Genomic DNA, 25,740 nt, shown 5'->3' with positions numbered 1-25,740 from the left:
ATATATTTAAAAAATGTGTAATAAGTATTACATTGTACAAAATAATAATAAAATATAATGCAAAATATATGATAAATTACGTGCTTGTAGTAAATTATGTGTGCAATTGCTTTCGCAAATCTATCAAAGTTTCTCTCGCGCGTTATAAACGCGCCTTGTCAGTATCCTCTCAATTTTTAACGCCTCTAAATCTATTTAAGTAAACGGAAACTTTCTTGCGATTTCTCTGCACCTTTCCGTTCCAAACGAAAGAAATTGAAGTAACGATTATCAACGAAAGCATATAGGAAGATTGAAATATTGAATGCACGAATCTAATTTAGCTCTCTCGTGTGCCAAGTGATCTAAAATAAAATCAAAACATTTGCCCAACGTTTCACAACCGGTTTCAACGAATTCGCGTTTGATCGAAACGAGACTCAATGTCAACGGAACCATACGCTCGTCCCGAAAAAGCAAAACACGATGCGAATAATCCACCTACCATTATCTCGAAGCATTGGCCAAACTTTTACCGCGGCTCTGCACGATTTAATGCGCAAAACTTTTGAATGAGAACAAATGTACCGAATATATGATTGCGACATTTCGCGAATTATTCCCGCAGGATGCGGCTTTAAAAGAGTACAACACAAGAATTTTACAACAAACTAAAAGCAGCGCATAGTTACAAGTTACGATCACATATAACAAATTTTTTAACTAAACTGAAATATATAAATAAAATAAAAAGAAAGATGGAAACAATAAATTTCGCAATGAAATGAGAAAGTCACGTTCGCTTGAAACATATCGTGAAAAAAACTCAATTTTAGAAATTTATTTTAAAAATTAATTAAAATAATTCTATTTAACGCGCAATCTTATTGTCACGGAAAGGAGTGACAATTAAAATAAATAGTATAGAGGTGATATCTTTGAAAATTTTTAAAAAGCAAAAAGCTTTCGTTAATATTGTATAAAGCTTGGTATCTCCTTTCGCTTTTATCGGTACACTTTTCCTTCCATCTCTTTGCAACTTTCGTCATCGGAGAGCGATTCGGTGCATCTTTGTATGCCAATCTCCCTGCCTGCTTATTTCTGTTTGCGCAACGTCAAAATGTAAATTCTAAAACTTTCTCATTCCTGCAGCCTCTTCGTAAAGTCTTAACTACAGAAGTATAATCTCGTACTGATTCCACTATTTATATTTTACAACTGCATCTGACGTTTCTGTCAAAATTACTTCTCGCATTTGCTATGAAAAGAGTCAATATTCCTGACGTTACATTTCGCTATCTTTAAATAGATCTGTCATATTTCGATAATTAATATACACACGTGTCCAAATCTGAAAGGTTAACGCGCAGATCATTTGTATCAGTGATGTCCTGTCAATATTTCGCTCATAGAAAGCTATATCTCTCCGATAAAAAAAAAATGCATATGACTGATCGAAACACATCACCGACGTGTAAACGTAAACAGCATTTTTCAATTGCAATTCAGTATTTTCGCTAACGCTTTGATGCGCAAATAATGCTAGCGCTTCTTCGCATTCATTATTTTTCTAATACTGATCTTCCCCACATGTCGGCGAATTACGATAAAGCGCGATACGAGGAGCAACGAGAAACGAGCTTTAAATCGCGTTAAATCGTTTTATCGAAAATTTGCTATTATGGCTCGCGTGTCTATCGCACAAGCATGACCGGGCATAACGAGCGCGCTTATGATATCGCTCTCCGATTGCCGGAATATTATGCATTCAGAGAATCCGAATTAACTTACGCGCATAAACCGTTGCACCGATGCGCTAATAACGCAGGTAGAGATCATGTCACGCGATGGCATGGCAGTGCCCCTGCCTGCCTGCCTGCCTGGGCAGCTCCGGGAATTAAGGGAATTGTTCCAAGTCGCGGCATCTGTTGTAGCCGTTATCTCGGCATACCAATTTGACAGGCATTCGCAATTGCACCCGCCCCAGAAATGTCGAGAAAAAAGGCTACGGTCGATTTTTCAATCTGACAGCTCCTCGGAGGGCGACGCGGCGGCGTCGTCGTCGTTCTCGGCTGTCTCGGACGCGGCGCATCGCGATAAAGGTCGAGGAGAATCGCGAGAGAACGTTACTCGGCCAGGCCGTGCCTTCATCTCTTTCTGAGAGTAAACAGCATCAGGCATGATTAAGTAATCCGTTCTCGTCTCTCCGTCGTCCCCTTTTATGCAAAATTGGCGCCTGCCAGCCATAATGCGAGAGTGGCGAGATGAGATATCGTGTAAAGTAGCATACCTAGTTGTAATTCCGTCGTGTATCGAGGAAAGATTTTCAAGGCGCACGCTCTTCTTTGAAGAATATTACGGCAAATCGTGCACGAATGAATATTTCGCGATGAATATCGTCCCAATGCTAATTCATTATTCTGCTCCGTGTAATCTACTATATCGTTCTTTTAGCGCATTATGCATCGAGTGCAATTCGCTCTTTTAGGGAATTTACATTCTGAATAAATTATGAGAGAGAGAGAGAGGTAAGATCATGATATTTACGTTATAACTTTTTCAACCGCGTTTTGAAAAATCTCGTTTATCTAAATTATACTTGCAATAACAACACGGTCATTCCATCGCACAAAATTCATTATTGCTTCCTTCGCGTGTAATTCCGTGAAATACATTAGTGTCTCTCGATGACTCTAAGAGAAACATAATTTATAGAACTTAATGAGATTACGTAACGCAACAAACCGTAATAGTCCGTAGAGAGAAAAGCACCGAGTCACGATCCCGTTCGTGTCGCAATCCCCGCAACACGCGACAACAATTGCGAAGCAAAAAAAGCTTACGAGACATCCGTCACTCTGTCAGTGCATACAATACACCCGCAACACGCAACAACTCACTCGTTTACTTCCTCATTAAGGGGCAAAAGATTTATCAGGCTATTACTTACTTAACCGAAGATCATACATCTTTCTCAATGTCACTCAGCATATTCTCGAAACATTTCATTAAAATATCGTGGAAAACTAAAAATCTGTGTAAAATTTATACGTAATGTCAACATTATGCAAATAATTTCAAATTGAGGATAATTGCTCGAAAACTTTTCCTCGAGAACCTCTTGTCGAGGTCGGAAGAAATCTTTATTACGTTAAATCTCTTACACGCGCTTACAGCGTACTCGAGATGTGTCGCTTGTCAAACCATTAGACCGATGTAGAAACGTCGCAATTTCCTTACACTATTAACGAAGTCACTTGAACGAATGATCTCGAGACGCATCATCATCTTCATTTTGAATATAACGCGTTCCTTGTAATATCCCGCACTCTAGATACGCCACCGCTGATGCGCCCGCGAATATACGTACGAAATAAATTCTAACGAACTCTCTGCATTCTCGTTTTTGCCTCGCCTTCCTATCTTTTTGTCTTATTGTCGATCTCGCTTTTTCCTATCTTCCGGTTACGCTTCATTGGGTCTCGCGCGCGGTCTCTTCATGCGGCTTCTTAATTTCCTGTCTCTCGATTTCCATGAATCAGTCCTTAGAGCGTCGACATTTCTCTGACATCGTCTTCGCGATATCTTATGACAAGTCGTAACTTTTGCCACCTACAATTTCCACCAGTCGCGTTCATCTTCGTATAATATAATATCTTTCTTTTCTTTTCCGTTAAAGCGATCTCCACCTCCGTTTCACAGACAAAAATCTCTCTCCTTTACATTCTTCTGTTCCGCTTCCTTACGAATCGCCAAAGTTTTGTTTTATATTATCAAAATCATACCAATCCTTTGTGAGAAGCATTGCATTATTACGGAATATAATTCGGGGAATGTTCGTAGCTGTAAATTAGTACCCGCATCAAGGGAGGCCAGCTTGTAAAGAAGAGACCTCGCATTGTTGCGTCCCACGTTACACCTCGTGCAAATAGTTCGGTAAACCGCTATCTATTAAACGCCGTCCTCCTATATGCACGATTTTGTTTATCGTTATCTTTCAATTCGAATACATTACGGAAACTTTGATAGAATTTAAAATCATATGAAACCACGTCGAGAACCAATCTTTGTGACGGTTGAAAAATCTTCATATTCGCAATTTATTTTGTTTAACGGGACATACCCGTTTAAAATTTCGAAAAATGAGTACATTTTTTTATATTTTTTTGCAGAGCAACTTGATAACAATTTTTTATTTATTTATTTTTTTTTACAATAGTAATACAATATTGTTAACTACTTAAATAAAAATTTTCAGCTTAAAAAAAATTTTTTTTTTTTTTTAAGTTATGACAATATTTGCAAAGCTCCTTCAAATTTTAGTTGGCTGCACGGTGTGCATGAAAACATTCGTCGATTGTATCCGAAATCGAAAATACAATCTTTTTGTTTATTAAACATATTAATAGCTATCTGCTATTCAAACGTTCTTTTTTTTTTCAAAATTTTTAGAAATAAAAAAAATAGCGACGTGTTAAAAAAAAGTTCATCTTTTCTTGTTTATAACAAAAAAAAATAGAAACTCGGATTAAATAAAAAAAAAATTGTAAGCTGAAAATTTTTATTTAAGTATAATTAATAAATTATTAATTAACTTAATAATATTATATTAGTATCGTAAAAAAAAAAATTTTTTTATCAAATCGTTGCGCTGCAGAAAAATCTCGAAAATGTATTCATTCTTCCAAGGTTCAAACGGGTATGTCCCTTTAAAGCTACAAAAGGTATTCTCGTTAATAATCGTGAATAATACCAGGCGACTCGCGATACACGGATAATTTGAGCATTTACGTCGCTAATAACATTTTTATATTATTGTAAGAAAAATTGTTAGATTTGTCTGCCGCGAATCTGCAATGATCAGCATCGAAGGAAAATGGCAATTTACACGGAAACGGCATCGAATCCCAAATATGTTGTATGTACAAGCATATACAATATATAGGAGCAACGCGCTCGGTGAGGATGATATTAGAAGTCTTTTGTATGCAATTCGATTCGTATGCTCGACGCATGTGTGCCGCGGATATCGAAGTTTTCTCTCGTCTAAACTACTATCTTTTCGCATCGATCGACGCGCACGGAAACGGCCATGGTTCTCGAGAGATGGCTGTGACTGTAGATCGTTGCATACGGCCAGGATTATCTCCGACTCTGGCGCATTTATAACGCGAGCGCCACACATCCCAATTCCGGCTTGAATTTTTCTGACCGCACGTGCGACGAATTATCCTTGCCCTTTTTTCGTCCCGAAACGCACCCCTCGCGCTCTGGCGCTTCCGTGTCGGACCGATAAAGTGGATGACGACAGCTTGGACGACGAGCGAAATTGAAATATCGCGGACAGTGCCCGGCTACGTGCAAGAATAATAATTAACGCCACGACTTATCGCCACAGCGGAGAGAATAATTGAATCGTTAAGCGCGATAGTCGCGCCGTCCGCTTTTCATCCCAATTACGAGATGAGAAGAAAACAATTTCTTGTTCGGAGGCGCATGCCAATGACGTTAATCGTGCCAAGAAATCACGCGTCGAGAAAAATGAAAAATTTAAACGTTTTGCAATTCATAGATGAGATGCCTTCTCTCTATAAGAATTCTATAAACAATTGCATATGTGAAAATTTTACAATTTAATAAATGGCAAGTAAATTCGAAGAATATTTGCAAAGAGTACATCTTTCGTCACTCGAGAATAAGCATTTTATCCTTTCTGCTTTACCTTGATCTTCAATCGTATTCGTTCTTTGATACAACGACATCACTACCGGCCAGGTACTACCGAAAGGCGCCAGAGTATGAGGGAAAGTATCTAAGGAAACAGGATATAGCGACTTCTCTTCACCAAAGCAATAAACTCACTCGGCTCCTCTCGCGATGTCCATCCTTTGCCTTTGATCCCGGCTTTTATTCTACGCAAGAGTTTCCACGATATTCGAAGCGTTGGGTCAACTACGGCGTCTAAAGTAATGACGCCGGAATCCTCCAAGAAATCGCGTCGTTATTCACGGCGTAAAAGTCGAGGAAACAGTTGAAACTCGCCAAGTAGAAATCCAGATTTCCTCCGGAGCACAAAAATGAAAAGGAATCTGATATCACCTCATTAAAGCTAGATAAAAAGAAGCGAGAGATGCAGTCGCATTATCCCGGTCTGTGTCGGATATCCAATAATACGGATACTTATCTCCGTAACGATAATTGCGTAAGAATTTCTCGACCGTAAGTGGAAAATCACAAGGAACGCAGCCATGAAATCAGATACATTGCCTTTTCTCTGAAAGAGTAAAATAATAGAAAGCCTCTCGAGAAATAAGGCCGAAACCGTTTCTTACCCGCGGAAGAATATCCCGCGAAAACCTTGAGTTATGGCCCATAAAAACTTTGCTAGCCCGGACGATTAAGTCGCCGCATAATATAGCGGGTCCGTGGAACCTCCGGTATCCTACACGAAACACTATTGTGTGAGTTACACTCGTGTCCGCTAAATGCTTCGCTCTTTTATACTTACATATACGCGAAATATCTTATTTAAATTCTGGCCGAAAAGGGATTAGCAGAGATTATTTCGTTTCGGAATTAAAAGAACAAGAACTTAAAAAAAAAAAAAAACCTTTTTTAATCTTTTTATATATATTTTCGTCTATTCGCGACGGAATCAAATATATTTTTTCATTAGAATTTTAGTTGCTGCAATTTTTTTTTTACGCGTTGTCGCGCAAATACGTTTTTCACTATCGTAAAAAAAAAATATATATATATATATATATACGGGCGCGAAAGGAAAAACGCGAGACGGTTATGTGAATCATAACGTTCACGTGGATGGCCTGTAAAACAAGGAGCCCGATAGCGCAGAAAGCAGCGCATTGTTTACGAACGGTATTAATTAACGTCAGCGTTGCAACCAAAAACAATTAAGATACAAGCTGGCACAATCAGCCTCCTTCCGCCGCCCGGTAAAGAGTCTCAGCGTATTTCTCAGTTTAATCCGTCCTACCAGAGCTCGGGAAAATTGTCTCCAACGAGTACCAACGATTTCGATAAAGCACCTCGCGTCACAATTATGCGCGACCCTTTGTCGCGTTATCAGCGAGGGATCTCACGCCATGCCAGAGCCCATTTCAAATGAATTTGTTTGTTCAGGCGACCATAGTCGAGAGCGTGTCAGATATTTATCGAGGAAGCACAAAGCACGACGGCGCGTTCTATAAACGAGAACCGGAGCAGTTAGATTGTTTCTCTCCTATGACATATCTTTCCTTGTCCTTTCATTAAGGAAGCACAAAAACATCGTGATAGAGCGAATGAAATTCCTAGATTTGAAGTCTCGTTAAAACGTTTCCGGCCGGTGGCGTCAAGCCAGCGGCTCTATCGCCCGTGGTGATGGATGGTTTTTCGCGTGTACTACCCCTCTACTCTTTTAATAACTCCAGCAGGGAAGACAGAACGAGAGAGCGGCTAAATTACGTAAATTAAAAGTCGCCGCGGACGCGTAACTTGTTTCCCACCGCGCGCGGTACTCGTATACCGCATCCATATAACCGCCGTAATACCGTTAGTAATTATTTTAACAAAGAGTTACGAGATTGCGACGTATGGCGTTTCTCTATATACAATACGTATACATATATACGATAGACGCATTCATTTATTACGCAGTTTTTCCACGATTAACGAACGATCGCCGAGCCATGAATGGAGGGGTATGGTCGGGAAAAGATTTATACTTCGATTGCGATTTATGCTTTTTATCGATGAGATGTACTAATATTTTTCATCGAATTTTCACATTGCTCTCGGATTACTCGGAAATATCTACCGAAGAGATTTCCGCATACGCGACGCCGCAATTAAATGCCGTCTGATGAAGTCGCGTACAAGACCGCTACGAAGCCAAGAGACCGCGGAAAAGAGCGATCGAGAATCAATGAATGCGCGAGAAGAAAGCGAACGAGAGCCAGGAGGGAGGGAGGGAGGGGGGGGTGAGGGGGGGTGAAGACGGTAGAAAATCGACGATAGCAGAATGAGGGGGTAAATTGAGGCGAGGGGGAACGAGTACCGCTTTAAGAGCTTTTAAGCCCGGCGTTAAGCCGGGATTTATTTCTGACCTGTTTACACCGGGGAAACAATTGACCCACGGCATAGCGATACCTAGGCCGGTCTCAAGTGTCTACTCCAAGCAATCCAGACCGAGACTCATCCTATCTGACTAACGATCCCGGCATAGCGAACCACTCGCGAAAGAAACAGTTTATTCCCGCTAAATGGACCCACTCGATGTCATTTTGGTTTAAAGCACGACGGACGAGTATCGTTCCGTCGATTAAACTATCGGCGATATCGTTATCGCTATTGATAGATGGTATAATATAATATTAAAGGTACTTCTCTCTTCCATATGAGTCTAAAATTAACTTAATTAATCTGTTAAATCTGTGAAATTTCTCTTTTCAATGTTTTAAATTATGCCGAAATTCGAATCTTTCGCAAAAATCGGAGAGAGATGTTTGAAATGTCAAAAAAAAATAGAGGAGGAAATAATCGAAGGTTGAGCGCAACTGATAATTCAGACTCGTTTTATTGTTGAATTTAAACTTGTTTCCAATGCAGCCAGCTACATGCACGTATGTATACATATGCATGCATAACGTCGTAGATTATAACTGAACGTTACGAATTCTAACTACTCGACAGGTCGTATTCGGCATTTAATCTCATAGTTCATAGCTGCCTAATCTCGCTGTTGTCGCAGCCTGTAAACGCGAACTGCAATAAAACTTATCCCGCTGCAGCCACGCGGCCGTAATGGCCGTTAAGTTCTTGGTGTATCAAAGTTTCCAACATAATGCAACATGATCGCATAAGTGCAACTACTTCACTTGAAAATAGCCGAGTTTTTATCGCTCGTACAAAAATGTTCATTGAGGAATAAAAAAGGAAACCTTTTATGTACGACGAGAGAGAAAAAAAGAAAAACCTTTTACCAACTATTATATAATTCGTATAATCGACATGGTAGAGTTTCATGAATATTTATGAATGCGTGTAAAACAGCGAAGGTGTGATTGAAAAAGAAAGGCAGATACGAGAGCCGCACAACAGCTGTAAAAAAAGACTACGCGCGATATAATATCATTTAATCGGCATTTATTGTAAATATTTATATATATATATATATACATATATATCGCTTGACAATCCGAAAACAGCTCGTCTTTTTACATGGAGGGCATCAAAAGATCAGCGGAAACTTTTTATTCGCACGACGTCGACGGAATTTATTTTGCTCCGCGTCGGGGCTCTGACATTTGTATTTATATACATATATATCATTGTACTTTTTCAGAGATGCAATAACGGCGGATAAAAATAGCGCTACCAAAACGAAATTCGCGAATGATGGCGTTAAACATCCTTGACAGGGGAGCGTGCTCGACTCTGAAAATTCCATGGTCCTTAATGGCTTAAAAGAACCATATGTTTCTATCCGTTTGACGCAATAATAGCCGCCGGTCCCCCTCGATATCGTATATCGGTCTAACGAGTTTACCTAGGAATATCCGTTACAGTTTACGAAAAGTTTTTTTGTTCTCCCACGCCGGGGTAAAACTGTAACGACGTGTCGCGCGACCCTCGCGAATTTATCGAGCACCTCTTCTCCGCACGAAACTCGTCTCTCAAGCTCCGCCATAAATCCCGTCTTTACAGTTAGTGTACACGTTTGTTACAGATCACGTAGCGTCCATCCGTGTACGCCATTACGCGTTCCCGTGTAGGAAAAAGACGCTTGTTCCTGCTTTATCGCCGGCAGAAAAGTCCCTTTAAATCTATCCAGTCGACAAGTCGCTTGAAAATCTTAAGTGACGCAAGACGGTTTCCTGCGCCAGACGAGAATGGTTCCTTGTAAGGAACTATATTGGTATTGGTGGCAATGCCCTCGTGCGTGTCGGGGTTCGCGTGACGCGCTTAACCCTCGGAATTGTCGAGGACCTGTTAGATTTGTCGACGTCCTCGAGTAATCGCGTGCATGTGTTAACTACGCTGCCCTAGCAACAATATAATTAACGAGAAATGTAGTGCCTTAATAAAACTCGCAATTATGAAATTTGTGAAATGCCCCTCCCCCCCCCCCAAAAAAAAACAATCACAAATCGGAGATAAAGAGAACGAGATGTAACAGTTATAGCTGACGTAAAAATGAACCGCGAATCAATCAATTTGCGCGACATTTTGTAATCGAGGAGAGGTAAAAATCCACGGTCGTGGAAACTTCAATTTAGGAAGAACGCGAATCGCCGAAAAAGCATTTCTATATAAAAGGCAGTTAAAAAGCAAGTGGCTCTCCTGTCTGTTCAGCGTCGATCCTCCTTTCTCAGCGGCTTTATTCGAGACCCTCCCGAAGACTCGCGATGCAACATTCGTAAAAGAGAGGCAAGAAATGGCGGAAACGTGTGCCTCCTTTCGCTCAACGAACTCGAATAGTAGGGAGCTGTGCCACAGTGGAAGAACGGATAAGAGAGGGATGTGTCAGGACGGAAGGCACGCAGAAAAGGAGAGGAAAAGTTCAAGAGAGAGAGAGAGAGAGGGAGTACTCGACGTTGGTAGCAGAGTTTGCGTAAAGAGGTTTAGGTAAATTGAAAATGGAATTAAATTCCCTGGGCGCTGCTCGAGAGAGGATACACACGGTATGCCCGGAGAGTCGAGAAAGGAAAGATGTACTTGTTGTTTTTTTTTTTTTTTTTTTTGCACCTTTTTGCGTCGCCCACTCACGCCTCCCTCGTTACCCTTCTCGTGCCTCTACCCGTCCCATCTTTCGGAAGTCATCCATGCGCAATGCGAGTAGGTATGTATGTAGGCATACAACGAGCTCAACCGGTGTAAATGGGCGTGCGACGAGGAATACCGTGTTCCTTTCTCCAGTAAATATACATATATTGTATATATATATATATATATGCTTTCAGCGCCGAAAAATACATGTAAGTTACAACGATGCGAGACGAAGACTGCGCGTGAAAGAAAAATATCAGAGAAATCGTAACAATGTTATCGCGAGATTACACTTGAAAAGGCATTATTAAATCACGGATGCTCGTCAATGTAGAAGGAGACAAGATTACATTATAATATATCTAAAAATATGTAATATTAAAATTAATAGTTTATTTTATCGTTTATTTCGGGAATTAGAAAAAAATCTGCAATTTTCAATGACGCATATCCCATTCGGAAACTCGTAAATCGACAAAATTTTTTAATTAAATGCAAGAGAGTTTTTTCCGCATCCCTCCTACCGTCTAAATATTTTTTATCCATCGAGTATATAATAAACTCTCGACTTAATATACCAACATAAAGAAAATCGATAATAGCGGAGTATTTTATTGTACTTGACTACGTCATGATTAAGTCGCGGTGTCCTTGCTGCATCATGCAACGTACCGATCCGTTAAAATCCATTGAGTAACGATCAATCAAATGGATACGGGACTGACTTACAGCTATAGGAGGTTAACACGTTCCCCTTAGCAAATCCTCTGGCAATGTTCGACTCGAGTCCATAATTGAATGAAGAGGGAGAGGGGGGGGGGGGCATACAGTAATAGAAGATCTTACTGTGAACATTCAGACAAAAGCGAGATATCTCGCGTAGTGGGTCAAGTGAGTGTGTAACCTCTTTTAAAGCATCTCTCCCCTACTTTTCGTATATTTATTATTTTTCCTTCTACTCTCGCATGTAAAAAGATATCAACGCGATTATTTGTATAAAAATATTTAAATATTCGTTTATTAATGAATGACGAAAGATAAGAGAGAGTACTGAACGAGCTATACGACGATGGGTACTTTGTCGACAATTCAATAATACAATTACTCAATAGAGCTATGTAAATTTTGTTAATTACCACCGCCTTCTCGAGAATTTCGGAAGACGGTGGCAGTCCAACTTCTCCTCGAGAAATTTTAGCTAATTCCACGGAGACATAAAGCGCTTAAAATTAGCTCGAAATGCAGCATGAATAATAATATTGTGCGGAATAAGGAGAAGACACCTTCGTTGAAAGTATAACTAATAACGCTTACAGAGCGGTTTAATGTTTCATTAAATTATGTTATAATAAATTGTTTAATGTGGAGAGTAAATAATATCTTGTTCACAGCACACAAAGATAAATTTCTTTTATATACAGGATGATGGCCCCGAACACGTTCCAGCCAGACTTTGAGATCTTATAGAGGATTTAATTCTGAATAAAAAATTTCTTATAAACATGGATCGAAAAATGCTTCCTTAAAAAGTTATCGCTCAAAAATCTCTGATGCAAAGGAAGAGCAAAAGATGAGAAGAAAATGAAATAAAAAGAAAATGAAACTTAATAAATTTCTTGAAAAAAAGGATAAGAATAAAAAATAAAAATCTCATTTTCTTTTATGAAAACAAAATTAATTTTTTTTTAAACTAAAATAGCACGTAATAGTAGAAAATGAATAAAGACGTGAAAAAAGTAACTGTTCTCAAAATATCCCCCCCTTAGCTCCAATACACTTTCGTCGAGTAATGACCGATCTAGTCGCTTTACAAATTTTCTCCCGATTCAACTCTCTCTCTTTAATCGATCTAACAATAAGTAACAAAAACAACTTTTATAAGTTTGAAACTGATTATATCAAAATCTATGGAACGTACAACGATCATTTTGACCTCATTTGAAAGATAACTTAATTTTCTACAATTTTTGTTTCGGTACTTTTTGTTAAAAGACGCACATTTTCTATGATATTTGGAAAAATGTGTAAAATAATCACGATTTCAGAGGTTTTTGAGCGATAACTTCTTAAGAAAGCATTTTTCGACCCATATTTATAGGAAATTTTTTTTCTTCAGAATTAAATTTCCTATAAGATCTCGAAGCTGGAACGTTCGGGGCCACCTTGTATAAAAAGCGCCGCGTAATAAAATTACAAATTGAAACATGAGAATCGATACATTATTTACAATGCGTTTGTGTCATAATTATAATTAATTGAGAGTCATTTGCATGCGACACAAAGTAAAAATAAAATCATAAATGCGCCATATGTTAATCATGTTGTTCGTAATATCGCTCATGTGTCGTTGTTCGTAAGCGCGTTAACTCGATTACACGCAGTGCTATTTAACCGCAGCATAATTTGTTTACGGAAATTTAATAATGTATAGAGTAAAATGAGTTAAAATATGTTTGGATTAAATTTTGTGTTCCTCATTAAGCAACTTGGTGTATCGATAGTACGTTTGCTACACGACAGTCTTGCATGCACTTCAAAAGATAAGACACTTATTGCGTCGCGAAATGCGTTAGCAAAAGATTGCTAATCAATTGAGATTAATAAAAAATTAATTGTAAAATAAATTTACAAAACTATCATCGTACTCATAATAATCGTATACGTTTCATTTACTTAATTAACTAAGTACAACAAAAGAATCTTTTTGAATCGTTACTTTGTGCTAGAATCTTCAATCCTTAAATTGAGACAATTTGACAATTGTAATTTGAATTTAGTAAAAAATTAAGTTAAACGTTAACTCTTCAATTGACTATTTTATTAACGTCCGTAAAATTAGATGAGTTTACAGCGATAATTAACATAAAAATCTTTCAATTTAATTTATTTGTAAAGCAAATCTCTAAAAAGTCGATTAAAAAAAGAAACATCATTCGATAACGTGGTAAAGTATAACGTGACATACATGTTATGTGGAGACTCTCACCTAGAAATATTTAAATCTATACTCACGTAGTCAATTTGCATATTACTATATATGCATTATCCCCATCATAAATTAACTGATGCTATGAAGGTTTCGTTATCTATTCGATATTCATGCATCGCGCAGTACGCAATATACCGCATTATGTATGTAATTAGTCACGCGTGGATTAAATTTATCACGCGCTTGATTATTTTATTACTAGATGGTCGTCTAAATTAGATTTGCCCAGGTACTTTTTTTCTGTATTTCCGTCACCTGCCGTTTTCGTGCAAAATGCAAAAATATTAACAAAGCAAACGTTTTTTTTTTCTTTTATCTGAAATATAAGATTATTACATTTACAAGCGCTATGAATATTCATTCGTATTTTCATTAATGGCTCATTGCGCTGCGAATAATCTGCTAACGTGAGGATATGATAACGCATGCTAAGAAGTAAAAAGATCAGACACAGAGACGATGTTACTGCCAGGATTATCCATAAAAATGCAAAAGAGGATGCATAACAATTCCAATAAACACCGCCCTTAATGAGAAGCGGCTCTGACTTTCGGAAAGCGCCTGTTCCCCCTTAATCGTACTTTGTAGAAAAGTTTTATGAAAATTATGAAAAAGTTTCGCCGCGACCGTAATTATCACCTGGGGAGGAAGACGTCGCCACCAACAATGCGATAAATTCATTTTCTTTTTAGGCACGGTCAGAATCAATCTTTTTCTTTTTATTTATTTTTTTTTTTTTTTATTGTTATTATTATCAAATATTATATTTAAGGAATGTTCGCACGCAATATTCTTAAAATATATGTATGAAAGATTCGATTCACGCGCTGCTTTAGGAAAAATTGTATCACGTAAGATGAGAAAGAAATGCACACGTGCAATCATTGGCCAACAGTTTGTAACTTTTTTCATCATCATGTTTCTATAATTTAAAAATCGATAAGTGTTCGAACATGCGTAAGATTTATTTTCATTTACCAAGAAATTCTTCTTACATTTTCAAACGTAACGCGGAATAGGATCGTGGAAAATAGGGTCGATTTGAAAGTTAAATCGCGCCATTGGACGCGAGCGGGGAAAAAACTTCGCGACACACACACACACACATACGCATACACGCATATGGCGTTATTTATTTATAACGTATTCTATACAGTCACCTCTGTGTTTCGCTGCAAAACCGCAGCATCTCGCGCGATATATTGTATAAACTACTCTATAGAAAGGCCATGAAGAAGTCATCTCGTAAGTTTCATAAAAGTTTATAGTGGCGAGAAACTTTTGACCAGAGCGTCCGATAGCATCCCTTTCATTTCACTCTTATTCAACTTTCCGGGAGATAAACGATTATTATAATATGATTAGAAATTTTACTTTTCTATTCACCTTATGCGTGACTTATATCACCACTACATTAAATTTGTAGAAAAATTCTAACCAAGACCGCTATTTTTAAAGACAGAAAAGATATCGCGAAATTCTTTTTATATTTATAAATCGAAAGATTTCGAGCACAGATGTTACACAAATACAGATATAGTTGACGCACTGCTTTCTTTAAGGCTCTCAGATATCGCGCAGAAGGCCTAGTAATAACGTCGACATTTCGAAAGAGGCTAACAAAAAAATCGTGACCGGATAGAATTTTGAAATATGGGACCTATTTTATCGCGGACACTGATATTAAAAAAAAAAAAAAAGAAGCATGTCCCCCTTGTTGCCATGAAATATTTGTCGCCGTGGGTTCAGCGTGTACTGCCGATAAAACAAAATCCGATTAAATGCTTTGTTTTCGTCACGCTTTTTTTTCCGCACTACGACGCTGATCGCGCCTGTGCCCTAATTGATTTGCCGAGTAATGGATCAGCCCGCATGTTACGAGCAAGCATCAGGGCACCGATCAATGTGTAATACGACACCCTTGTGTACAACCGCGCAATATATTTCACACTATATTTATCAACGATCTTATTAACTCGTGTTAACTCGAATTCCATACCCACATCATTAATCTGATAAAAGAAACTTTCAAGAATTCGGTCACTCTCTTATTTTTACCAGCGACAGAAAGATGATTGATTTCACGAAACTTAACGCTCGATTCAATATTTCTACAAATATTTTCGAGATCGATTTGGGTCAGTGTAATGCTACAATTGCTATAAATGATAAAGTAATACATCCGGGATATACCGTAAGCAATAGTTAATATTAGAACATGTCAGTTGCGATTATGTCAGTTAGACATTAATTCCTTCGCGATCCTTTTGCGGTTGTATGGGACTAAAAACTGAAATATGCGAATTCTACGCGGATTATTTTATTGCATTAATATATCGTACAGACAAACTAAGCATCTGGTGATATATTGCACTATCCATTATATTATGGCAATAAAATATGTACGAACTTGCTGCAGCGTTTAAAAACTTTTCTAATCGCACGTCGTGAGATGAACGACGGTATTTCATTATCGCGGACTTCCCTATTATCAGAACCGCTTGATTATGTTAAGCCTAGCATCGGGTTGGTCGTGCATGCTCGAGGCATGCACTCACGGACTTGACCAACTTAAGGGTTAGTCTTCGCCCAAGGTGAAGAGTAATAGACAGGGGCTCGGCGAACTATATACGAGGTACTAGAGATAGTGAAGTGTAATACCGCGTGCCGGAGAGTATATAATAACGTTATACTGCTAACTAACTTCTCGCCGACGTACTGCCTACTATATCAACCTTGCATCCTTAGTCGTTTACCATGAAGCCGGTGAGAGTTTTCGCATCGACAAGTAGATAGAAATACATTATTCAAATAGAATTGGCCAAGGTATAAGAAATTAATATATGTATCGTATACTATATGCAGGGTTGGGAAGTAACGCGTTACTTGCCAACCCCGTCGTTACCGTTACAGTTAATTTTTTCGATAACGATCGTTACTTTTTTCTGTTTGTAACGGTAACGGTAACGGAATTGGCCGTTACTTTTTTTATCGTTATTTTTTGATTCTTTATTATCTTACATCTAAATATTTAACAGATGTATTTTTTGAAAAATACTTTCTAGCTTTCTATCATAGGCTGCATTCCGATAGTCACTGCCGGTACTGAAAATCTATAATAACGTATAAATTATAGATTTTGCAATACTGAATATTGAATATTGGAATACACTCTTAATAATATCAATATTTCCCTTATCAATATTTCAAAATAATGTTTGATAAAAATTTTCGACAAAATTGAAATTTGTAAATTACAATTTAAATTCCTATAAAGATAAGTGTATTAAAAGGTAAAGATGTGAACATAAAAAAATTACAATTATTAAATAAGTTTAATATAAAAAACGCTCGCTATATATAAAGACTAATTTAGAGTTTTTAATCGTAACATAGATTATTGCATTTAATATTGATTATTAAATAATTTTATAATCTAATAGCTTCTTTTAGCATTACAAAAAACAAAAAGATAACGAGAAAGTAACGGGAACGCGTTACTTTTATAGAGTAACGTTCCCAATCCTGATTGTGCGCATCAGCTTATATTACTATAATGCTCTGTATTCGTAATTAAAAAAATGTAAGGTTCGATTAATTTTCCTGCTGTCTAATATAATCCATAAAAAAGCGTACGTGAAAACTATGTCGCCAGGATACAACAGTGGTAATTTAGAAGATGTAACGATACAGCACATTTTCAGAATAGTTCATCGAGTGAGAAAAGATGTGGTGCGATAGGATCCAGTGAACCAGTAATCACACGACGATAGCGTGTTTGAACGTCGTTTATTTGCAACGCTGTGTTTGACGCGTTCAGTTAAACGATCTCGGCAAGACGCCTCGCGGGAACAATCAAAGTATAATAGAATGTTCTCAATAAATCGCGCGCGTAACTTGTATGCTGTCCCGATTTCTCATATAACGTCACCCCACATAATATCGGTTCGAGTGAATAAAAAAAAAAAACAGTTGCTACGACACAGTTCGCGTGTAACATTTATAGGCGTAAGAGCTTGCTTCATAAATACATTTTTTATGCAAAATTGATGGAAAATTCCGCTTGAATAATCACATTATTATCACATTTGCAAATAAAAGACAGTTTTATATGAAAGATAAGATTTTATATTAAAAATGATGGAATGTAATTAAACGGTTTAGAATTTTTCAACAAAGAGCTTGAAGAAATGGATACGCTTAATTAGCCGCCTTTTTCGACTTCTCCCGTAACGAAATGGGGCTTGTTAATATGCTCCGAAATAATTCCATATCTAATCCGTACCAATCGGTCATTAATCGTATATCTGCGATCCGGTTTGATTGAAAGTTTTTTTATGTTTTATTCAAAACCCCGGCTGCCTGCGCTTGGCACTAGCAGCACGCTCGTTCATCATACGTCGGATCACTATAATCGAGCATTTTCGAGGGTGATTAAATTGTCAACAGTTCACCTGATACCTCGCCGCGTCCTTTCCCTCAACCTCAATATCGATCTCGATATTGCTAATATCCCGTAGATTTTTCAAGCACCCCCATTATTTGAAATATTGTGAAAACTGTCAAGTATGTGAAGCGAAATAATAAAAGCGATTGCAGCTAAAACGAATAAAACGCATGTATTTCAAATAGCGAAACAAAGAGAATGTATCTGAAAAAAAAAAAAAAAATACGGAATTACTTTATAACGGTGGATCGTCTGATCGAAAAATAATTCTACAAAAAAAAAACGAAAAATCAAATGATATTCGAAACGGTACTTGAGATTCACGAATACCGTCATATCCAACCAAACCGTTGATCGTCGTTCCGAGAACTTTAATGAAAGCCTTTAAAAATTCATCGGGCGTATTCTTTATCGAAGCAATTGGAATACTTATGCAGTTCGCATAAACCATCCGGAGTCCTCGACGACCAATATTATCGGAATGTTAATCAGTTGTATTTAAGCATATTATGTTCCCCATTACGTCGCGCTCAAGGAGATGGCGCATAACGTAACGAGAGATGCGAATTAAAAACACCAAAGCTCTCTTCGGTATCGATTAACGTATCGTATATCGGGTATGGCATTACTTAAGATCTCGCGGTACTAAATAATTGCGTGGTCTATAGCTTACCTGATGCCACCACGAGTCGTGTCGTAATTCAAGGTACGAAGTCCGTGCCGCCACGTGACATAGCCGGTGGGTTGCGGTATATTGCTGACTACACACTTCAGCTCTATTGTGCTACCTGCTTTGTAAAACTTATCGGCAGCCGTGGCACCATGCTCATCGACTATTTCCACCTTCGGCACTGCACAAAAATCGATTAATATAATTAGTTTCAGATACACATATATTTTAATACACAAGAAATTTTATTTAAATTTAATTGTTTTGTTAGATAGAGCAATATGACTATAGATACATGATTATAGAAGGTGCGAACATTATTTTTTAAATTGAATCTAATAAAACTGCTTTCCGCTACTTATAAGCAACGCGCGTTCCATTGAATGGATGATAAATAAATGTAAACGATCGTAGATCGAGCGATCTCGCTAAGTGCTCGATCCAAGATCAAAGCGACACGATGTCATTGGATCTGCGAGCAAATGAAGCTTCGGGATCGAATAGAGGCAAGCATTAGTTGCGGTTTCCGAAGCGAAGTCAAGCTTAATTACTATCGTAAAGCAATAGGAAGTCGTTGCTTTTCCTTTTAGTGCCGTCGCTCGTTTCTCGATCACGTAACGTCCAATTGAGCTGCGAAAGTTTCACCTCGTTTAGGAATTTTCGATGGGAGATCTCTATTTTCGATTGTAAGCGAATGAAATGGAAAGCGAATAATCGCTTTGTAATAATTCTTGTATATCGTAAAGCTGTTATAAGCACGAATCGTTTTCTTTCTCAAATATCAAACAGTCAGATCTCTTTACACAGCAAGTTTCCTCTAAATAGGTAACACGCGATATAGATGATAAGTACACGATTAATTGTACCTATCGTCTTAAGTGCGATGTTGCAAAGATAAGAGCTGTAGTAAGCAAACGGCGCGACGTGACCTATCTACAATCGACTAAAGAACGTAGCCGAGCCAACACAGCGATTCACGCCTCGATGCAAACAAAAACAAATAAGATGGAAAAATTTGCGAAACTGAAAGACAGAGAAATAGAGAAGCACGACAGAAGAAAGAATTTTTTAAAGTTGCTTAGATCATTTCCAATTTTTTTTTAATAGAATTGTAAGATGAGAGTGTGTTAATAAGATGGAATATTTTCTTATTATGTTTCTCGCGCGAGGAGCAAGAAAAAGAAGAAAAGAATAAAGAAAATAAGATGAAGAAAAAATACAGGAAAAGGGTCGAGAGACAACAAAGTAATAATTGCCGCGAGGAGAACGAGAGCAGGAATCAACTATAAATACTAGACGAACAATCGGGGGGATGAAAGAGCCTTCGTTTCGTGGCGCCAGCTAATCAAAGCCTTGGCGGACTAATTCCGCACTGCCCTCCGCGTCCTGCCTTTTCCATTCTGCTGGCATCGGCCAAACAATGCTTGACATCGGCAAACTTTTGCAACGTCCGTTTAGAAAAAAAAAACTCCATTTGCACTGAAATGAAGGCAACCGAATGATCCTGCCTGCATCTCTCGTGGGCATCTCCTTTCTTCCCCACGCTACAATTCGTCGCTTCGCGTCCCGATCTTGTCGCCGCTATTTAATCTGTATCGCATCCGACAACGCTCGCGCATCTTTATAGAACAAACCCGCCCGCGGCCAACGCATTTACGCGTTAACTATCTATTATTGTGTCCCGTGTCATTACCGACCGTTTTTCTATATTTTTCCCCAGTATGAAACTCGGAACGTCCATCGGGAATGAAAAGAAAAACAGCCCGTTAAAGTGAATCGAAAAACAAGCAGGCACGAAAAGCTTACCGAGAAATTTTACTTTTTGCTCCTTTTTTTCTTTCGAACGACGAAAACCAGAGTCGTTTGGCCGACTCGCGCTCCGATTTATCCATTTTTGCTTCTTTATTTATCGAGTTATCAGCCTGTGTCTCCCTTGCGGTCGGTATACTCCTACATCCTTTGAGGCTGTGACTTGTAGCGCACGTTCTTTGAAAGTTGCTTTCTTTCGCGTGCGACGTCGCCCTACGCTCTTTGCCCTTTCTCCACGTTGTTTTTATGGAATGTACAAAGAGATATTCGTGGCGGATTCTCTTTCGCTGCTTTTAACCCCGTGTACCACGTCGATAGAGAAAAGCGAGCTCGAAGAAAAAGAAATCTGTCTGGTGAGTCAAAGCGTGGGAAATATTTGAATACCTCTGGTCGTTTGTACGCACATATTCACGATATTTTCTTCAACCGTCGCGTTTCACAATCTTTCTCTCGCCACTTGGTTTACCAACATTTTGTTTAAAACATACGATAATTATATTAACAACGGTAAGTGTATTCACGAGTCGCGGAAGATACGTAAAAGCTGTGTAGTTTAAATAAACTGTTATACGTACAGCTGTTTTTAATTGAAACAATATAAACTACAGGAATGTAGAAATAAAGATATTATGAGCAAATAGAGGATTTGTTGCCGTATATTTATTCGCAGCTACGGAGAAGTCTGTTACTACGGACGTAATTACAGCGTTTGTTTCACGGTTCTTTAACGTAGAAGTAGATTCGAATTTTTATTCATGGAATAAGTGTAACTTAGTAACAAAAACGAGGTTGCGTTTTTCACCTTATTACGGACAATTTCAGTCTACTCGTAAAAATTTCGAAATGTTAATGCAATAATGGACTACATGTAGGAAAATGAATTTTTTAAAAATACTCGGATATTACATTGCGCAAAACGAGCTATTCTGGAAATACTTTATTAAAAAAAAAAAAAAAGATACATTTCATATTTGAAAATATTTACACTTACACTTTAAACTTCTTTCACATCAAAAGTTTACCGCGATAATTGAGTCCAGATAATCTGTACCATACAACGTAATTAAGCAATGGGGTTAACGCTGTATTTCATGAACGTTTCGACTGGGTGTTCTCTGTATTTCGTATCCCGAGGGCCCGGCGTACGTCCCTTGTGCGCCCACAAACGGCCGCGTGCAATTACAAACGGACACTTTGAACACGAGACCCCATCGTTGATATCCGTGGTTTACTACGAGTAGTAAATGCGACACGCTCGACGAGATTACCACGAAGGATATACGAAGAGCAACATGGAGCGCAAAAGAAAGCGGAAAAACGAAAAGACACGTCGCGCGAGCGAAATCAAATGGAATCGGAAAGTTTGAAGCGAAACTCTGGATATATTAGGAATTCCTATAGGGAGACCGCGGCGAGCTACCAATCTCAAGTTTACGCGTCTAACTTTTTCGCGTATACATATATATTACTCGCGTAAACTCGCCGAACACGTATCAGATATCATTGAAATCTTAACGCGATTCAAAACAGCCGCGTAGAACGCGATCAAGTAGGCAGTACGCATAATTGTATAAAATGTTGTCTAAAATTACATTATATATTTTATCATATAATGTTACTACGCATATTACCCGAATTGTAAGTATTTTATTTGGGGAAAGACGATTAATTAAATTTAATTGCATTTATCTCTTTCATATACACAAGACAATGTCTTTGAAAATCTTGAAAGGCCATATTCTTATATAAGGTCAAAGCGAAAACTTGTCGGAGTATGATATTTTAGTTTAATAAATAGAGTCGATCTAAAGATACGTTTGACATTTTCGTTATTGATGCGACACTGATAAATATATCGATCTGAATTAATTTCAATATATCCGACAGATTTTAACGAATATAGGACGCAAGTTAAAGCGGTGAAAGTTACAGAATCGTTCCTTCGAATGACATATAGACAACGATGCGAGCGCGAGAGACGCATACGTGCGTTTGGACAGCGAAATTCACACACCGAGGGAAACGAGGGGCGCGTATGCACGCGCGACCCCGGGGGGTCACGCGTGTATGCATATGCATCCCCGGGACTCGGCGATGCACAAGCGGCGAGATTGCGAGCAGTATGCATGGGAATCACGTTGTCGTGATGTACGATTGGAGCGGCGCCGTACACACGCCGCCATATGCTGCGTCGTGCCTCTTTCCAACCCCCAGCATCCGTATCTCGTCGGAGCCGTTTCGCCCATCGGCGCGGCCGCGGTATACGTAGTCTTACGACTCGCTACTCTCTCGCATCGAGAGAGAGAAAGAGAGAAGGAAACGCATTCCCACCGCATTTTACAACGGGGGATAAACCGCCGCGCCGTTATTCCCGAACGTTGGGCTTCGACCGCATTCGCGCCAAAAGTAATCCTCTCCGACGTTGTTTCCGTTCTACCGATCCTCTCCCCACCCACACTATACACGCGCTTATCTCCTTCACCCGATATCTTTTTCCTCCATTTTCTCTCCATTCCCCTTTTTATTTCTCCTTTTTTTTTCTCTCTCACTCTACCAATATATATATATATACCCCTCGATTATACTACTACGTGCCATCGCGTGTCCAATACCAAAGTTAGCCGCTTTCGCTTTTGCGTTGCGCCGCGCGATAATGGACAGACAAATTGCTCTCTTTAGCCGCGAGCCAGGAATGTGACAGAGTCAATGTCCTTCAAGGGTGGTAGAAAAGAGACACGTCTAGTTAAATTCGTTTGTTTGGATAAGAAACAAATGCATCAACAAATGACCAGCGAGTAACCACTGTGTGTATTAACGGTATAAAAATAATATTTTATTACATTTTTTTATATGAAAATATATAGATGTAATACTAGCAGTTTTTTTTTTTTTTTTTTTTTTTTTTTTTTTTTTTTTAATAATCGTAAATTGGATAATAAGTATTACGTTTGTTTTTTAACGATAAAAGGATTATTCCATTACGTTATGTATACGTATACGTCAAGATTGTTCGCTGTTCGCTGGCGATATATACAATATTTTCGCTAACGTACAACTATATTATGAATGTATATCGCGAATTGACTTTTAGACTGGCGAGACATACGTATCTAACGTCAAGAGCTTTTAATTAAAATATGGAGATGAGAGCGCAAAGCCGACCATTGTGGCTTCGAGTGGGACTGCAATAATAACAGATAATATATCGTTCGTGAAAAGCCGTTGTAACTGGCTCTTTGAAACAATGAATTCAAATCCGAGACTCGTTACTGTTGGCGGAACAATAACGTCTCAAATCCAGGTCCTTGGCGATTGCCAAAGCTATATTTACCGCAAATATTATCCTACATCTTTTCTCCCCCAGGAAGCTAATACGCTTATTGTATTTATGTATATTAGCGTGCGATGCACTCTTTTAGCCTTTTCAAAGTCTCAATCTTCTCGATACATCTGTGACATTCAATTCGTTTTGCAACATCGTATAAATCGCGCGCACGTGACGCCTTCGCGACGACGGCGTTTTAATATAGCGCGATTAATCAAACAGATGATGTTAATCGTGCTTTAGCCAGTAGCGTTATATCGGACAAGTTATCGTCCAATTTTTACTGAAATTTCACAGCTCGGTTATTATAGATGGCCGCGTCACGTCGAATGACGCTCGCGCGCAACACAATGCCAAGATTCGCGCATGAGAGAAGCCAGATGTAATAATTACGCGCGAGAGACGTTTAACGATTCCCCCCCCCCCCCTCCGATCCTCGTGAAACTCGCCATTTCCCGTGACAGGATTTTTAATTTCTCTTAATGCGATTTATACTAAAAGCACGCACCGTGAGACGTATCCTCGTTAGTCCACTCGTTCGAGTTTACTGATTGGCGTGCCAATCATTATCTCGATTTCACGCTACGCAGAATTCAGTGTCTGGTGTCCTTGCATTGAACATTAACGGATATTGCGAATCCATGTATTTCGATGTGACCACAAACAAACACGCGCTAAATCCTTTCGGTTCGAAAATCAACGACGTCTCAATTGTCGAAAATACACGATTAGAGGCAAAATATTAACCGTTCAGTTCCTCGAATCCAAAGAGAAGCTTTACTTAAACGTGCTATTATACTGAGTGAACCGCAGGGATTTTACGACTCGAGCATAATAACGCTTAACTCGAGCGACAGAATCGATTCTTTTATTCTGATTTCTGATGAAGGGGATTTTTGAAAAGGGATGAGAAAAATCTTTCCTTATAGATTTATTTTTTAGAATTTTTAATTTACTTATATTTCTTTCTGCCTGCTCTTTTTATTCTCTCACATATGGTATATTAGAAATATCTCTTCGAAATGTTTCTTCCTCTATCATATTTAGTCATTCAATTTCTCGAGAAAACAGCTTAATAATATACATTAGTGAAATTAGAAATAAACGTAACGAATATTATGACAATTTCATAATTTAATATTATCTACCATTATAATAATATCGCTACATTTTCTATTTATATTAAACTCCGTGCAAATGTCTCTCTGAATGTGTAGAAATACTTTAAGCACGTAGACAAAAGAAAATTAGAAACACAAAGGAGGAAGGAAAAAACCATAAAAGAATAAAAGCGAGGGGCAAGCCGCAGAAGACGAGAGGAAGGGTTACGTTTTATGAGAGAACATATAAATTTCTATTCCGAGGCAGAGAATCGGGCAAGGAGAAGAGATGACTTTATCGATCGCTTCTAAAACTTATCGTTATCTAGATACGATTGGCTGATGTTTTAGCGAACGGAAGAAAAAATCCCCAATTTAACCGACCCGAACATCCGATACAGCAGGACGCATCGAGCAAAGCCGCCGACTCTCTTTATCCAATAGAAAGATATTGGGGCTTAATCGGGCTAGCATCGCGATCACGTTTATCTGCGATAAAAGTACTTTGCTTGTCGTCCACAATAACTAAACGTTATTAATATTTAATAGTTTAAGAGTCAACGCAAGCAAAATTGAGAGAAGGATAATCACTAATTTTTTTTTTTTTTTTCTTCTTCTTACATAATTCATGATTTATATCTCGAGAAATTG

General features: G+C 38.4%; 1 protein-coding gene across 4 annotated transcripts in view; it reads right to left on the bottom strand.

The window, feature by feature from the left end:
- The window catches only part of LOC138939339 (zwei Ig domain protein zig-8), a 109,792-nt gene that overhangs the window by 16,560 nt on the left and 67,492 nt on the right, over nt 1-25,740 (bottom strand). For all 4 annotated transcript variants that reach the window (XM_070307027.1, XM_070307028.1, XM_070307029.1 and 1 more), the window contains one exon: nt 18,859-19,036. In XM_070307027.1, the coding sequence (XP_070163128.1) occupies nt 18,859-19,036 (178 nt within the window). The remainder of the gene's footprint in view (nt 1-18,858; nt 19,037-25,740) is intronic.

The sequence above is a fragment of the Polyergus mexicanus genome, unplaced genomic scaffold, assembly GCF_030449975.1.
Source record: "Polyergus mexicanus isolate NDT 795.1 unplaced genomic scaffold, iyPolMexi1.0 SCAF_14, whole genome shotgun sequence".
Lineage (NCBI taxonomy): Eukaryota > Metazoa > Arthropoda > Insecta > Hymenoptera > Formicidae > Polyergus > Polyergus mexicanus.
This window is presented reverse-complemented; position numbering and strand designations above follow the sequence as displayed.